The sequence below is a fragment of the Schistosoma mansoni genome, chromosome W (assembly GCF_000237925.1).
Source record: "Schistosoma mansoni strain Puerto Rico chromosome W, complete genome".
NCBI classification, from domain to species: domain Eukaryota; kingdom Metazoa; phylum Platyhelminthes; class Trematoda; order Strigeidida; family Schistosomatidae; genus Schistosoma; species Schistosoma mansoni.
Genome location: NC_031502.1, coordinates 57985254 through 58000764, shown reverse-complemented (window position 1 = coordinate 58000764; position 15511 = coordinate 57985254). Strand labels below are relative to the sequence as shown.

Here is a 15511-nt window from a genome sequence, read left to right as displayed (position 1 = left end):
CAATAGAATCTACACCACAAGGAAAACCCTGGAAGCGCGGGACGGCCGTTTCGTCCCATTATGGGACTCCTCTGCAGTGGGCATCCACGATCCCGCACCCATAATAGGACGAAACGGCCGTCTAGTGCTTCCAGGTTTTTCATGGTGGTCTAGCTTCAATTGATTCATGCTTTCAACTATGCAAATATATAATATTTCATAAGATTTATACATACTTGGAATAATATTTCCATTATGCATCCAACGAATTTCTGGTTTTGGATGTCCATTTGCAATACAACGAAATTGTATCCATCTTGCTTCATAAGCTTCAGTTGTTTGATTAGGTGTTCTTTCAAATTCTGGTTTAGCTTTAAAATTATTGAATAGAATTCATTCATTGAAAATGGTTTATAAATGTCTTACTAAAAGCAAATTACTCACATGATTATATAAATATGTTTTAATGATAGGATTGTTATGAACTATTCTCCTTTGTTTAAGATTTAAGGACAAACAGCTTCCAGTTGAAGAGGAAATTAGAAAAAGATGTTGGAATTGGATAGGATATACATTGTGGAAATCACCAGACTACATCACGAGGCAAGCCCTAACTTGAAATCCGAAAGGGAAGCGGAAAAGAGAAAGTCCAAAGAACACATTTCTTCGGGAAATAGAAGCAGATATGTAAAGGATGAATAACAACTGGAAGGAACTAGAAAGGATTTGTCAGGATAGGGTTGGATGGAGAGTACTGGTGTGCGGCCTATGCTCCTGCATGATGAGTAATAGGTGTAAGTAATGAATGTTATGATTTAAAGGTTACCTTGTTTTCCTTGGATTGCTAAAGTTTTGATCAAAACACCATCTTTTTTCCATCAGATAAATCTAATTCCTTGTTAACAAGTATTTTACTGATCTTTAAAATATCTGTACTTTTCATAGTATACACCAATAGTTTCTTCCTGATGAATAAACAATGAATTTCCCCTTTCTATGTGGACCTTGTTAAGTGTTGGTAGAATCACTTATGACAAAACTTTAAAGATACTGATTTATGATTGATTCATTACATCAATTTGACTTTACTTTTAAAAATGATTTTTGACTAAGTTTTTTTTCGCTTATTATTAGATTATCAGAAGTTGCCGTTTAATGATTGTGTTTAGATAAGATGGTGGTTGGAGGTGGTCAACAGGAAACTCTGGACCCAAGTTTCGTGATACTTGGCACTCTTCAGCAAGGTGTACCTGTAATCTTGAGGGAACTGGTGCTCCCTGACGGATTTGATCCCATGTCACTCAGCTTCACAGTCAGAGACATTATCATTGAGTGATCAATCAATTGTGAATGATTGTGTTTGCTTACCGAAATGCAAAATCATTATATAGGATGGACTCTAGCATGCATCAAGACAGTGAGTTTGACTCCTGAGAACTTCCAGAGATTTTTTGAAAGGGTGAAAAGAAGATAGAAGAGTTGTACTGCTGCAAATAGGGGTAGGCATATCGTCAAGTGCATAAATCTAGCCATAAATTTCCTAAAATAACTTCACCGTTTAACAACCTATGTTGATTTCACATAGTAACTACTTTCTAATTTTTAAAACATTGGACTTAAACCTCATATAAATGATGAATAATATTCATGGCTTCCAGGATCTCATCCATAACTTCTTATGATCATTGAAATACTTATTGTTAATCTTGTTAATATATGTATTTAATCATAAAACTCCTTACTGAAAATTGTCAGGAAAGTAGAATCCATAGCCATTTCTTGACCAGGAGAACGAGCAATACACGAATATGTTCCTCCATCTGAAGGCTATTTTAAAAATATCAAAATAACATTTGAAGTTATTGAATATTGATAGTTTAATGAAATATATAAATTTATCACCATGGAGATTTCAGATTGCATAATAAAGGTTCCAAAACAGAATGAGTAAATTTAATTCATTCACTTTCAACATTATAAAGTGTAAAACGTGTGAACAAAAACCATATCCCTTTAAGCAAAGATGGTTAGTGGCTAGCAGTGAAATCCAGATTAACTCGCATTTCGTCCTATTTGGGACTCGTCAGCTGGATGTACCTGCATCTCAAAGTTGATGTTTACTCTGGGACTAGAACCCAGTGCTTTTCGCTTCAAACGCCATCGCGTTATCTAATCGGCCACTGACTCCTGATAGCCATTTGGTTGTGCAATGGGGTGAAGTTTAAATTCAACTAGTATTGTTTGTTATCACTCAAGAATCGTATGATAATAAATCAAAGATCAAAATAAAGCTAATGATAAGAGAAACACGAATATGAATAGTTTAGTTATGTAACAATTGTACAATAGGAAATAGGCATAATGCATTGGTCGATAAATAGTCCTTAGAGTTACCATTCAAAATTCACCAGGGGATATAACAAAATACGTCTTTGTTGAAACTAAACTTGTATAAGCAAAGCAATTGCTATTCAGAATGTAGTGGACAAGAACATGAATGTATTTAGGCACGAAATTACAGAACGTCTCACGAAAAACTGACAACCATACAGTGAGCAGTTAATTTGCAAAATATCAATCAATTTTGAAAGCGTGAGTCAATTGAAGCTAGACCACCATGGAAAACTTGGAAGCGCTGGACGGCCGTTTTGTCCTATTGTGGGACTCCTCAGCAGTGCGCATCCACGACCTCGCCTTGCGAGATTCGAACCCAGGACCTACTAATCTCCACAAAACCCCTTCTGATAATATCAATCAATAGTCTCAATCCTGACTGTTCTTTCTGCAAATATCCGTCCATCGTCTCTGATTTCATTATTCATGCATTTTCATACCATTTGCGTTCCGCTCCCATTCTTTCCTTATCGATCTTCTACTGAAATACACTGAATGTCCGACCATCGTCATATACTACTTATTATCAGAATGGGGGTTTGTGAAGATTTTAGTAATTTTATAGTTGAGATCATGAATCAATTGAAGGCTAGACTACCATGGAAAACCTGGAAGCACTGAACGGCCGTTTCGTCCTATTGTGGGACTCCTCAGCAGTGATTGAGGTTAGACATTAACACCGTTGGATGTCGGCCAGATCTATTGTCAAGAGGTTTAGCGTTGGCGCGAGAAACAGATAGGTCCTGGGCTCAAATCTCGCGAGGCGGGATCGTGGATGCGCATTGCTCAGGGGTCCCATAATAGAGCGAAACGGCCGTTCAGTGCTTCCAAGTTTTCCATGGTAGTCTAGCTTCAATTGATTCATGATCTCACCCATAAAATATACTACTTATGTGAATACACGTAGCCAACACCACAATAACAGTATACATTACTTCAAACTAATGATAGTTATGCATTGAAGACTCAGAAAGTGGACAACAGTGAGATACGTGAATATAGAACTATAAAATACCTATCCATTAATCATTGTAAAGTGTACAGTACAAAGAGAGAGTTCCACAAAATATTTCGAATTCGATTGTCCTGTTTGTTTTTTCGAACAATAAGTCATTAAGGTGAACAGGACAAGCTGTTAATCACATGTGGAGAAATTTAAACACTTCACTTCTACCCGAAGTTTGTGCTGATGATGTCCTTCAGAAGGACGATGAAAGCTCCACGACCAAACCATCCAGCTCAGAGAACAAACCTACATCAAAATCACCCACCTGAGCTACAAATCTTCTCCAGTATCTCAATAACATTCTCCTATATTCTGAATGTAAATTGAATTTGCTTATATCTTGTCGGTAAAATAACATAAGCAATAGATTATACTAAGAGAATTGAACTAAGCCACTATGAGATGAATCACTCATGAATAAAAAGTATATTTATTAAACACTTACAATCAAATCATGAATAGTAACTTTTGTTGGTGTTTCATATCGTACACGATCACCTAAATGACTTGTCATTGGTTGTCCTTTAAATTCCCATATAATTTCAGGTTTTGGACGACCATCAGCTTCACAATTCATTGTAACTGATTTACTCTCATAACCAATTGTAGATATTGGCAATGAGACACGTGGTGGAACTATAATAATAAAAATATTGATATATAGTTTACTATTTTTACTTACATTAGATATCTACAATAAAGTACTTTCAGTGAATTAAACAATGGGATAATTAAATTCACTTAGTATTGTTTGGTTGAATCTTCCCATTGATGTTTTTAGGATTGCAACTGGTCAGTCTCTAATTGGCGTATGTGCACACTATGCGTTTGCCTCGATATAGCCTAAATTCACAAGCATGGTAAGCAACGATGGATAGTGACTAGCAGTGGAATCCAGTTTGACGTGCGTTCCGTTCTATTTGGGACTCGTCAGCTGGATGTACCTGCATCTCAGAGTTGATTTTCTTTCTGGGACTCGAACCCGGTACCTTTCGCTTTAAACGCCATCGCGTTATCCACTCGGCCACTGAGTCCTGATAGCCACTTGGTTGTGCAATGGGGTGAAGTTTAAATTCAACTAGTATTGTTTGTTTGAATCTTCCCATTGATATTTTTAGGACTGTAACTGGTCAGTCTCTAATTGGGATAACTAGTTTTTTAATTAGATACTACAGAAGAGAAACATTTTTGGAATTCTATTATTCTGAAGAGATCTTTCTTTATTTTTTAAACAACCGGGATCCATTCGATGTGGATTTGAATCTTAATTTCAGTGAGAAATCTTGTTAAGATCATAGACAGTTACTTTAGCCTAGTGGTAAACCACATCGATTAACCTTCTCTTTTATTGATTTCACTATAATGGATAAATATGTTTGCAAATTTACCAATCAATTAATGTCCTAAGCGAATTTTTTAGATCAAAACTAGGTTTTTGTATACACTGTGGTAAAAACTAGGTGATTTTATACTTTTCACCACCTATTCAAAGGTATTTGGGCTGGATTACAATTTATGGACGGGCTAATCAAAAGCGTCTCAGGGATTTCAAGGTCACGGCGTCAGTTTCAGTATCTGATGGTCATGTACCATCGGTTCACAGAGGATTTTAGAGAAAACCTGATAGATGAGCGGCTACAACAGATGGGAGTGCTAAGAAGTTCCTTTATTTGCTATTGTAGTAATCAAATGACTTGTGGACTTTGTGCAGACTACCGTGGTGATATTGTCTTTCGATGTAATATGGGTTGAAGGAAAAAGTCTGCTAGAATAAGATTTTCTCGCTCGTTGCAGATTGAGACCAAGGCAAATTATGACAATTGTCGCGAAATGTATAATAAAAGCATCAGTAACACTGGCTGCAGCTGGGTACTACAATATATATACCGATGATTGGAGAGGGTAAAGATGTCTACATAGACTTGGTCACGTGCATCGTGTCGTTATCCACAAGTAGCGTTTTGTGGACCCAACAACCGCAGTGCACACAAACAACATTGAAGCTATGTGGTCGAGGCTGGAAGAGTTTACACGACCTTATCACAGCCCCAGAGGCCGACTATTATGAAGCCACATTGGATGAGTTCCTCTAACATATGCATTAAGATTTTAGAACCTTTGATCCTCTTTCCAACCTTGAAAAGTTTTTGAAACATGTAAAAGAAGTGTATCCACTCTAATCCGTTGGTTTTGTATAATATATTTCTACTCTATACTAAGTGTTACTTGATTGGCTAATATTTCTCAGGGTCACTCAAGATTCGTTCAAAAGTCGTCCATAACTCATAGTCTCCCCGGTATTTAGTGACATGATAAATTTTTTTCAGTTACATTCAGATGATAAAACACAGTAAACGTACGGTATATCCAAGATCTGCGTACATTGTGATAAGCTGTGTATGTTCGTATATACGTATTACATAATATAATGGCTTGAAGATTTGTTGGTTTATACCATACATACATAAGTCACAAAACTATTCATAAAATCATTGATAGATTAATATACGCTTACATAAAGCATGATAATAATCCTATAACTATCTTATGCTAAATGTGTATTTCCTTAGACAAGAAACTTTGCTCACCTTGAACAAATACACGAAAAGTAATACGATCTTCACCAGCTGCATTCTTAGCGATACATGTAAGTTCTCCTTCATCTTCAGGCCTTAATTTCAAAAATAAAGTAAGGATACTTACATTACGAATAACCAGATCATAGAAATTCCAAGTAAATATATGAGGCTTGTGTTCCTAGAAAACTCACCTATTGATTTAAATAAATTATTATCAGAATGAGTATTTCTGGAGATTGTAGTAATTTTAATAGTTGAATTCATGAGTTGATCTCAGATAGACCATCATTAAAAACCTGGAAGGATTGGATGGCCGTTTCGTTCTAGTGCTGGACTCCTCAGCAGTGTTATCTATAATCTCACAAGAGGGACCCAAACACAGGACCTTTAGTCCAGTGATAAACCATGACCTGTAGAGTCCAACCCGTGTCTTTTGAAGTCAGTTATCTACCTCAGATAATAGATGAAGGATTGAGCAAGGTCATGGATCGATTGAAATTAGACATTAATACCGTTGGATGTCAGTCGGCTCAGTGGTGTAGTGATGAAGCGTCCGTGTGCGAGACTGAAAGCACTGAGTTCGAGTCGCACGTGCGGGATCGTAGATGCGCACTGTTGAGTCACATTCTATGGTGAAATGAACACCCAGTGATTCCAGGTTTTCAATGATGGGTCTATCATAGATCGACTCATGAATTCAACTATTCAATTAATTACACTTAAAACCATGGTTAAGTTGTCGTGTCAAACACTGAAACAACTTCTTTTCTTATCTCATTGTATGCACTTCAAATTGTTTCCCTAAATAAAACACAATCATGTGTAAACTTTGATCAAAGATAAAAAAGGTATACAATAAGGACAATTAATCTATGCCAGTCAAAGATTTGTCATAAAACATTTTCAACATTTAAAGTTTGAAAATTCAAGATAAACTTTAATCATGATCTACACAAAGGGCTGATTCTGCCGGGGAACCACGGAAAAATGCGAATTCCCAGATGACTGCTGCATCATGAATTGAGGGTACCTTAAATTGTGAATCGATAATACAATAGGAGATAGAGTATCAAAGTTTTACTTGAGATACATATTTTCGCACCACACTCTAACTAACGAACTGCTTTTCTGTCCACTAAATGATGGTTGAAATATGGATAAATCATTACCCATGAACAAAATTTAATAAAAAATGTATTATTCTAGCTCTTTGGTGTAAAGAAACAGGTTTTATGAACTAAGTGAAGTTGAGATGGTGGAGAAGATTTGTAGCTGAGGTGAGTGATTTTGATGGAGTTTTGTTCTCTGAGCTCAGAGAACGCCATCTTCGATGCTTGTCATTTTTACTTCGCTCGCTGATATTTACTCGTGTGCCTAAAACTTTCTGGCCTGCGTCATTGGTCAGTAAAACTGTAGCTGCCGCTTCTCTTTGCCTTCTGATTTTATGCACTGTTAAAATTTGTATTATAACGGTTATCGAGGTGAAGGATTAGCGAAGCACGGCACTACAAATACAACTCTTTGATTGTAAGAAGCTTATAGAATGTTAATGAATAGATTGTAATAATCTTAAGCAGTTTCGACCTACTATTTTTAATCAGTATTATATATCATATAAAAGTCTTTTGTCTAAGACCTCAAATATTATGAACAAAGATGAATCATCATCCATTTGCACTTAACATTTTATTTCTTAACTTCTCTTTTGTAGCATAATATTACTGTAATTATATAAGTAGTAGAATTCCGTGAAAATAACCTTCAAAATTTATAGTTAATTTGTTGGCTTGTAGTTTGTGATTTAAATAATCAGCTAAGGTAATTAGTTGATACACTAAAAATAAATCGATCTGGAAGCACTGGACGACCGTTTAGTCCTATTATGGGACACGATCCCACCTCTCAGGATTCGAACCCAGGACCTACCAGTCTCGCGCCAGAGCACTTAACCGATAGACCACTGAGCACAGGAGAAGCTGTGAATCACATGTGGAGAAATTCAAACACTTCAATTCTACCCGAAGTTTGTGCTGATAAATCGAGCTATTTACATTGTATTTAGATTACAAATGTACTAGAGATTATCTTCACAGTAACTTACTTCAATGAATTAAAGATAAACAGACCAGACTCCGTGGTAGTGTAATAGCTTTTAGTTCGACTAAATGTCACACCATCACGTTCCCAAGTTAATGTAGGCGTTGGAGAACCACCTTCAACTTCACAATTCAGTCGTAACACAGAATTCAATCGACCAGACACTTCTAAATTAGCTGGTTTAACTAATGTTGGTGGAACTAGATGGAGAAGAAGTGAGCAAGTAATTTAAAAAATAAAATATTCAGGTAATAGATCCTAATCAATATTTTCAGAAATTTATTCCTCAGTTTAATTTTATTAGCAAGTATATTTGGTAAAACATTCTCGCGTCTAAAACTTCTAATTTTTATTTATACTACTTATAAAGTATTAAAGTAGGATTAAGTTTCACTTCGCAATATCCGGTGGTCATTATGATTTGTATGTAGGAAATATAATTAATACATTGACTTACTGATCTTTTTAGGATAGACCAACAAGTAATAGGCTCTGTATAATGAACTCTTATTATTAAAGACCATAAGTTTTGAAAATCTATCTCTTAAAAGTCTAAATTTTTCGAATCAACTGAATCATTACTTGTTCAAAAATTGCGTCATTACGTTGATTAGTTGCTATGGTAACACTATTCCGAATTTGATAAAATATCTTTCTTATGCTTCATAACCAAAGATGAAGTATAAAAGATAGTATTGTTAGTTCAGAGTAAAGACTATCGTTCTAAATAAACTATAAGTGATGAAAAGTATCGGAATTTAACCGAAAAAAGAGTGGAGGCCTGCTTGAATATCGAGGCTACCTGTCTCTCCCTATCATCTACATATTTCAGCAAGTTATCTCCCTTCTTTTTGCTTCAACAGATCATTACGTCGAATAATTCCACAACCTATTCAGGTGCGTTTATGAAAAGTTCACGACCTTCTGCTGTACAAGTTAGGAAAGAGTACAATCCGAAACATGCTGATTCCTGGCAATATACATCCAAAAGAATATACATTATTCAGATGTTGATTTATCTGGCCTAGCAAATGCATAATATTACAGTGATCTAGTCTATACAAATCTGTTCAAAAATTAAATTGTTTTGTAAAAAAAAATTGATAATAAACTTACTTAAAACTTCTAAACTGACAACAGCATTCTGGAAGCCGGCTTCATTATTCGCTGAACAACGATAACGACCAGCATGCTCTGAACGTACTTTTTCAAGTAAAAGACCCTTGAAAGAATAATGAGTAATCAATCAGATTAAGTTATTGTTTTATTGAATATATGATGGTTCTTTGGGAATTTCAGAAACTTCTGAAACTAATTCGCTTTTAGGAGATGAAACTGATTTCAATAACTAACTTTAAAGATTTAAGAGTTATTCGTCCATGACTAATACAAATGATGATCATTGAGGAATGACCAGTGTCATATTTCTTTGATCCATAATGTTGATAGAATTCATTCGATTAATTTTCAGTGTAGAGACTGGTCTTAGTCCCTTAGTACTACAGAAGGTCGGTATCACAGCATACAACGTAATGGTAATTCACCAGATTGTGAACGAAGAAATCAACATATATAAACTAGTAAAATGTATGATAATGTACAAGATAACGGGGACTTTTTTCGAAATGGTGGGAGTGAAGACAAAATAACTAAATAACGATTTCATAGTATAAACTCTAAGTATCAGTATTTGATTTTCAGTAGGTTGGTCCCATATGGAGCACTATAATTACGGTAAATACATCCTTTCAGATGTAAGATGATGGTTAAAGGTACTTTAAAGGAAACTCTAGGTCTAGGTTTCTTGATGTTTAACATTTGAAATCTTGAGGAAACTGATCCTCACTAGCGGATTCGATCCCGTATCACCCAGCTTCATAGTCAGAGACATTATTACTGAGCTATTCGGGTCACAACTGACTACATGTAGGACTGAGAGGTAGTTACAAGTGATTGATTACTGAGTAGTGAACCAATTTCATGTATATCAAGTCCTTAGTGCTTATCGGACTCCATGGATCAATTTTTGAGACTGACAAAAAGTGAGAATATTTAAAATATTAACTTGACAGCCGAGAAAGATTTATGCCTCAGAATGTAATCCTTCACTTGAAATACATTCTTTTTCACAAGGATAAACAATACGCTGCTGAAGATTCAGCTAAAAATTTCTATAAATATCTCTGAGACCTATTTACCAGATGTATCTCCAACCCCTAGGAAACCATTGCTCACCTAAAGACTCTGACCCATAATACAACAACGTAATCGAATGGTGTTACGTCCTTGATCTGTCTACCCACTTTCATGCCGAGGATAGCTTGTCTATTGTGGATTAAGACCTTGACATGATAGGCTGACTGGTTTAACCTTGAGGCTAGTATGCGTGTGTTCGAAGTGGGGTAGAAAGAAGAAAACTATCCTATCCCTGATTGGCTGACAAGCACACGAGAGAGAAGACAAGACAACTGGAACACTACTCGCTTTATTCCAAAATCCGATCTCGTGCCCAAATTCCGATTAGTGTAAAAAGATACATGAATAAATAGATCACTAACCCGACCACAATTATGTCCAAAACTGGGGGATTAGAGTAGGAAATAGAGTACAAAAGTTTACGTCTAAATTACAGTAGCTTTGGTACAGAAAAGCCTATGGCAATGAATCATACATCAAACGAAGGCTTATGATCTGTAGAATAGACTAGGGGCAAAAGTAAATGTTATTGTTATACAAGTTTTGAATTAAATGAAATAACATCCCCCCAAAATAGCTTCCATAGTTTATCAAGGCGTCTTGTTTCTCTGCTCACATCAAATAGGTTATTACTAAACTCTCTATGCCATTGATAACCCTCTATGAATTTGAAAGGAATTCACAATCTGATCATCAAATAACAATCAATATTATTTTACTCAGTCTTCACTGATGATCTAGTCTTATGAATAAATTTTGTAATCCGTTTAGTGGATAAACATATCTCCATCTGTACTTAGAAACATTATTATTATTATGAGAAGGGGTGTTGTGGAGATTTCAGTATTTTTCAAAGTTGAAATCATCAGTTGATTGAAGCCAAACCACCATAGAAAACCTGGAAGCACTGGACGGCGCGAGACTGGTAGGTCCTGGGTTCGAATCTCGTAAGTGCGGGATCGTGGATGCGCACTGTTGAGGAGTCCCATAATAGGACGAAACGGCTGTTCAGTGCTTCCAGGTTTTCCATGGTGGTTTAGCTTCGATCGACTCATGATTTCAACTTTGAAAAATTATTATTATTATTATCATTATTATTATGGAGCATTATAGTCACGAAAATATGACATACTTGTTCCGGTAGTAATCGAAATACACCAGGTTGATCAGCTGTAATTAATTGACCAGATGGTAAAAGCCATTGAATACGTATTGGTTGTGTACCACTTGTTCTACATGGTAATAAAATTTGTTCATTTTCTCTAGCCAATATTGGTTTCATTGATGTATGTATTGTAGGTCGTTCTTAATAAGTAAAAAAAAACACGTAAATTAAATAATCTCAGAGCTATTCCAATTTCAGACTGTTTCTATATTTCCATAGTTGAAATCATGAGTCAATTGAAACTAGACCACTATGGAAAACCTGGAAGCACTGGACGACCGTTTCGTCCTATTATGTAACTCCTCAACAGTGCGCATCCATGATCCCGCACTCACGAGATTCGAACCCAGGACCTACCGGTCTCGTACCTATATATGTTGTTTGATCAAGTTAATATGAAAAGAAGAACAGTTCAAACAATCAATCCTGAATTACTCATTAAAATAATATGAGAGTATACGATCTATTTGATAGATAGCTACAACCATTAAAAGATATGAAAACATTGAATGATTCAACTAGTTTTATCCAAGATGAGTCTTCAAATGTCAAATAACTAAAACACCATTCAAACAGGTTAGTTAAGAAATTAAATGGTAATTAAGAGACGGTATCTACTATAGAATGATGGAATAAGAAAACTAGTTGAAGAAAATTAAGATTATTGCTTAGTGAAGTGGCAAAATTTCTAATCCAGATTTCGATTCATCTTGCTATGTAGTTGAAATAAGCTTTTGCCATTGGATCATTTAGTTATCTTACCGTACCAGGGCCCCCAAATGCCCTGGTACGCCCGAGAGTGGGGAGAGTCTGCTCTCCCTCTCTAAATGCTCTCACATGACCACGCGTATACAGCCTCTGTCAGGGAGATCCTACTCACTGCCTTCTCGTGGCATTACTGTTGTTTACGAAATTGAGAGGACGAAAAGTGAATGTCAGACGCTTTAACCGGGTTGGTGGACACGGAAATTCCATCTAGGGGAGTTGGAAAACCCTGATTCCAAACCAATGGTTCACATGGGCTCCAGTATCCTGAAGAAACAAATGGCGTATGAATCAATCGTTGGTGACCGGCTACCATGGGACTGAATCTCCTCACGATTCTCCACTGCCTTGTAGATCAGATCCTTAGGTCAAAGGCTCCGGGTGTGGTCCCCTAAGAAAACCACCTGCTTGAGTTTGGGCACCTGAGCAGTGTCACAGCCCTCACACAAATCTCATTTGATTTGTGTGGCGCATATGTATCTGGTGCTTCCTTGTACCAATATTTATGTGTTTAAATAATACTAATAAATATTTTGATCTTAGTTCTCTATTAAAAACACTGTAATTATGATAAACGGTTATCTCTTCGGCGCCACAGGCCAGGTAACATTAACGAAGCTTAGACAGACGACATCTGGCACCTAAGACAGTGAATACTACAACGATTGATAGACATATGAAAAATAATCAAATAGGCAGTTTTCATTGTCTCAGACAATTAGTTTTAATTTTAATCCCGTAAACAATTCCCCAGTAGTAGATAAATAGAATAACTCCGCCTGTAGCTTTTCCAGAGTTACTCCCAGCCCCAAGTCCGGGTAAAGGAGGAGGGTTGGGCATGGGGTCAACGACCACATCCCCTAGAAAAACTAACCCGCTAAAGAAAACGCTAACCAGATAAACAGATTGAATCGAAAATATGAACAAACAATTATAAAGACACGAAATACTCTGAAACACATGGAGAATGAACTAAGTATGGAAAGATATTCAATATAATGTGTATATAACTCTATATTTCCCTAATAATTGTTTGCTTTGAACATGTAGAATTCTTCACTTCTAATAGTCTCGTTTCTTTGTGAACTAAATCCTGTTTCATCTAAATTCCTGTTAAAATTACTGGTTACGCTTAGCTTCACTTCCACTAACTAAAGACCTCAGGCTCAGCACTTATTACGAGATAACAATACATTACTATTCTTATTATTATGAATTGCTTTATTCAATATTATATTTCTGGTACAATATAGAATTCTCAGCACAAGGTATTGCAACAAGTTTCCTTCTCTAAATTCTTGATCGATGCTGGCGATAAAGATTGAGTGATCGCCAGTTAGATGTTAACAGTTCAGGAATGGACATCTGATTAATGTATATTCTTTTCGATGTATATTGCCAGCGACCACGCTATCTCTTATTAGGTTCTTTTGTAAGTTGTACAGTGAAATGTAGTAAACCTTTCATAAACGTACCTGAGTAGGTTATGAGACTAATAGGCATAATGATGTATTAAAACAAACAAGAAAACAGATAACTAGTTGTAATATCTAGATGATAGGGAGGGACAGATGGCACCGATATTCAATCAAGCTGCCTCAGGATTATTTTAGGCTAATAAGCACCAACTAGCATAAAACCCAAGTTCAAGTCTGTTTACTGATTTATAATAGATATTTAACATTGAAGATTTAGGGACCGATATCAAAGAATAGATCAGATATTTATCAAAATTATTTGCTGTTTCACCTTGAAAAAAATGGTTTTCTGAACAAACAATAGGAGGTCAATTACTTTAGATCTTTCTCACTGTGAACTTTATTTATCCCATCATGAGACTCCATAATAGGACGAAACAGCCGTCCAGTGCTTTCAGGTTTTCCATGGTGGTCTAGCTTCAATTGACTCATGATTTCAATTATGAAAAATACTGAAATCTCCACAAAACCCCTTCTGATTACATTTAGTAATTATATATAAATAAGTGAATTTACCAATGATTTCAATCATAACTGATTTAGAATCCTCGCTGATTTTATTCATTGCTTTACAGACATAACGGCCACTGTCTTCTTTTTTAGCATCGGTGATTGTTAGGAGTCCAGTGCTGCAAAAAATGTTTTTTTGATTTTTACAAAAAAGAGATCATTATCTAGATGTTTACTTCAATATATATTGCATTAACATTAAAGAGATATTTAAAACAGTTAGTCCCTTTGATAAATTTCGATAATGCAATGAGAAGACGAAGTTTATCAGAATTATGATCAAGGATCATCGAAGCATCCTTCAATACAAAGAAGAAGGGGTTCACAATCAATGTCATCCAGTGATATGGGCTTATCAATAACAGCAACGAAGTTGGTAAAGATCAGTTTAATGAGAAGTTGTGGTCGATCGTAGAGGAATGCTCAGAAACGAACCTGACAATCCTGATAAGAGACCTAAACCTAAATTCTGATAAACTTCGTCTTCTCATTGCATTATCGAAATTAAAGAGATAAATGTAAGTTCCAAAGCAGTTACCATAACAACAATAATAATGAATACTAATAATAAAAGTAGCTCTCATTTATTGAGAATGATTATAGCAACACTCCTACAATCAATTTCTATTATGGTTACATTCTGTTTAACCCTTTCACTAATTTATTAAGCAGAAAATGTGTAGTGTGGTCTACTTATATCCATATAAGTAGTATATGGCGACGGTCAGACATAGAATGTATTTTGGCAGAAGACCGATAAGGAAAGAACCGAAATGAAGCGCAGTCGGTAGGAAAATGCACAAACAATGAAATTAGAGAAGATGGATTGATATTTACAGAAGGAACAGTGAAGATTGACACAATTGATCGTTATTTTGCAAATTAACTGTTTGCTGTATTGTTATCAGAATTTAGTGAGATAGTCTGTAATTTGTGCTTAAATACATTCAATTGTCCCCAGTCGTGTTCTCATTCACTACAGTTGTTCCGACACTAACAATTGGTTTATTTCTTTATTCTATTATGATCACCATCATTTGTGTATAAATGTACATACTTGATCACATGTGGCAGCCTAAGCAAATATCTCTGTCCAGAATAAATGTTAATCGCTCAAATATCACTCGGTGAATAACTCTCTTTCCCATGTATATATGTACGCGAATCCTATTAATAGACTTTGCCTTGCCTAGCTGCACCTTGATTTGATTTGACTATAAATCCGCCTCTGTATTCTCTCACTCACACATCCATTAGCCTCTTTGCTTCAAGGTCGCTCAATGTGCTTATAACTTTGTTATCCGTGCTATCCGCTAATAAACTGTAGTCGCCGCTCCTTATA

At 35.8% G+C, this 15511-nt stretch overlaps 1 protein-coding gene and 1 non-coding gene across 2 annotated transcripts in view; both read right to left on the bottom strand.

The window, feature by feature from the left end:
- Positions 1-15511, bottom strand: part of Smp_163920 (putative titin) — a gene marked incomplete at its 5' end in the record, with an annotated part of 168880 nt that overhangs the window by 37655 nt on the left and 115714 nt on the right. Inside the window, 8 exons of the mRNA XM_018790295.1 lie at positions 216-350; positions 1722-1806; positions 3825-4015; positions 5968-6050; positions 8060-8255; positions 9172-9277; positions 11384-11556; positions 14176-14288. Of these exons, the coding sequence (XP_018655653.1) occupies positions 216-350; positions 1722-1806; positions 3825-4015; positions 5968-6050; positions 8060-8255; positions 9172-9277; positions 11384-11556; positions 14176-14288 (1082 nt within the window). The remainder of the gene's footprint in view (positions 1-215; positions 351-1721; positions 1807-3824; positions 4016-5967; positions 6051-8059; positions 8256-9171; positions 9278-11383; positions 11557-14175; positions 14289-15511) is intronic.
- Positions 4344-4410, bottom strand: Smp_tRNA_02208_Pseudo_TTA.1.1. The gene has a single exon. It is a non-coding gene (tRNA).